The sequence below is a fragment of the Apaloderma vittatum genome, unplaced genomic scaffold, assembly GCF_000703405.1.
Source record: "Apaloderma vittatum isolate BGI_N311 unplaced genomic scaffold, ASM70340v1 scaffold27888, whole genome shotgun sequence".
Lineage (NCBI taxonomy): Eukaryota > Metazoa > Chordata > Aves > Trogoniformes > Trogonidae > Apaloderma > Apaloderma vittatum.
This window is the reverse complement of record NW_009731669.1, coordinates 7,584-8,807: the sequence shown is the minus strand read 5'-3', so window position 1 is coordinate 8,807 and position 1,224 is coordinate 7,584. Positions and strand designations below refer to the sequence as shown.

The 1,224-nt window shown below is 60.3% G+C and overlaps 1 protein-coding gene across 1 annotated transcript in view; it reads left to right on the top strand.

Moving 5' to 3' along the window:
* Nucleotides 1–375: 375 nt before the first annotated feature.
* LOC104278342 (steroidogenic factor 1-like) overlaps nt 376–1,224 on the top strand; it is a gene marked incomplete at both ends in the record, with an annotated part of 8,420 nt that continues 7,571 nt past the window's right edge. The window contains one exon of the mRNA XM_009875286.1: nt 376–1,010. Coding sequence (XP_009873588.1) covers nt 376–1,010 — 635 coding nt within the window. The remainder of the gene's footprint in view (nt 1,011–1,224) is intronic.

Here is a 1,224-nt window from a genome sequence, read left to right as displayed (position 1 = left end):
GTGGGGTGCCGTGAGCCTGGGGAGACCAGCCAGTCCCCTCAACCCACGAGGGATGTAAGCTGCTTTATTCCGCAGCCCATTTTGTAGTTAAAGCCAAATGCTTCTTCCTTCTTTGCAGTTTCCAGGGTCTCTGAGATTGCCACCGGCAAGGCAAGAGTCAGGACTGGGCACATGAACTTGCCATGTCCCAGACGTGGTCTCTATGGCTGGGCTGGGACTGGCACAGCCAGGGTGTGGCTTTTTGGGCAAGTCTCCCTGGTGTCCCGCAGCCCTGTTCGGCCACCGAATTCCCCCTCATAATTTTCTTAGTGCCAGGTGGAAGCGCTGATCTCCCTCCACGCAGGTTTGTGCAGTCTCTGCCCTCTCTGTCCCCAGCTGTGCGTGCAGACAGGATGCGTGGAGGGAGGAACAAGTTTGGACCCATGTACAAGCGGGACCGTGCCTTAAAGCAGCAGAAGAAAGCTCTGATCCGTGCCAACGGCTTCAAGCTGGAGACCGTGCTTTTTTCCCCGGTGCAGAATGACTACAGCCTGACCTCCACCATCCACAGCATCCACGCCATGTCCAAGACCTTGCCACCCAACCCTGCCGCCCTGACGCCCATTGACTACGAGCGCAGCCCTTATGGGACGCCCTCCCTGGGAATGACTGTGCCCAGCCATGCGCCACTCGCCAGCTACCACTACCCCTCCTTCTCCAACCGCACCATCAAGTCCGAGTACCCAGACCACTACACAAATGTGCACGAGTCCATGCCTGCCTACGTGTACTCAGAGACCTACCCCAGCAGCTCCCCGCCCGACATCCCTGAGGTCATCCTGAAGCTGCTGCAGCTGGAGCCTGACGAGGCCCAGGTGAAGGCGAGGATCCTGGCCTGCCTGCAGCAAGAGCAAGGCAAAGGCCGGCATGAGAAGCTCAGCACCTTCGGCCTCATGTGCAAGATGGCTGACCAGACCCTCTTCTCCATCGTGGAGTGGGCACGGAGCTGCATCTTCTTCAAGGAGCTGGAGGTAGGAACCTGGGTGGGGAGCAGGGACGCTGCACCAGGCGGGAAACAGCAGGCAGGGCTGGGGCTGAAAAGCCTTGAGGACAGGCTGCTGCTGGGGGCAGGATTTGAGTTGAAGTGCTGTGAGGAGGGGGCAAGGCCTGCGGGCACCAGCTTGGGCTGCAGAACTGCTGGTGCGTCCCTGTCCTGTGCTGGGGCTGGAGGGACCCGGGGCGGCT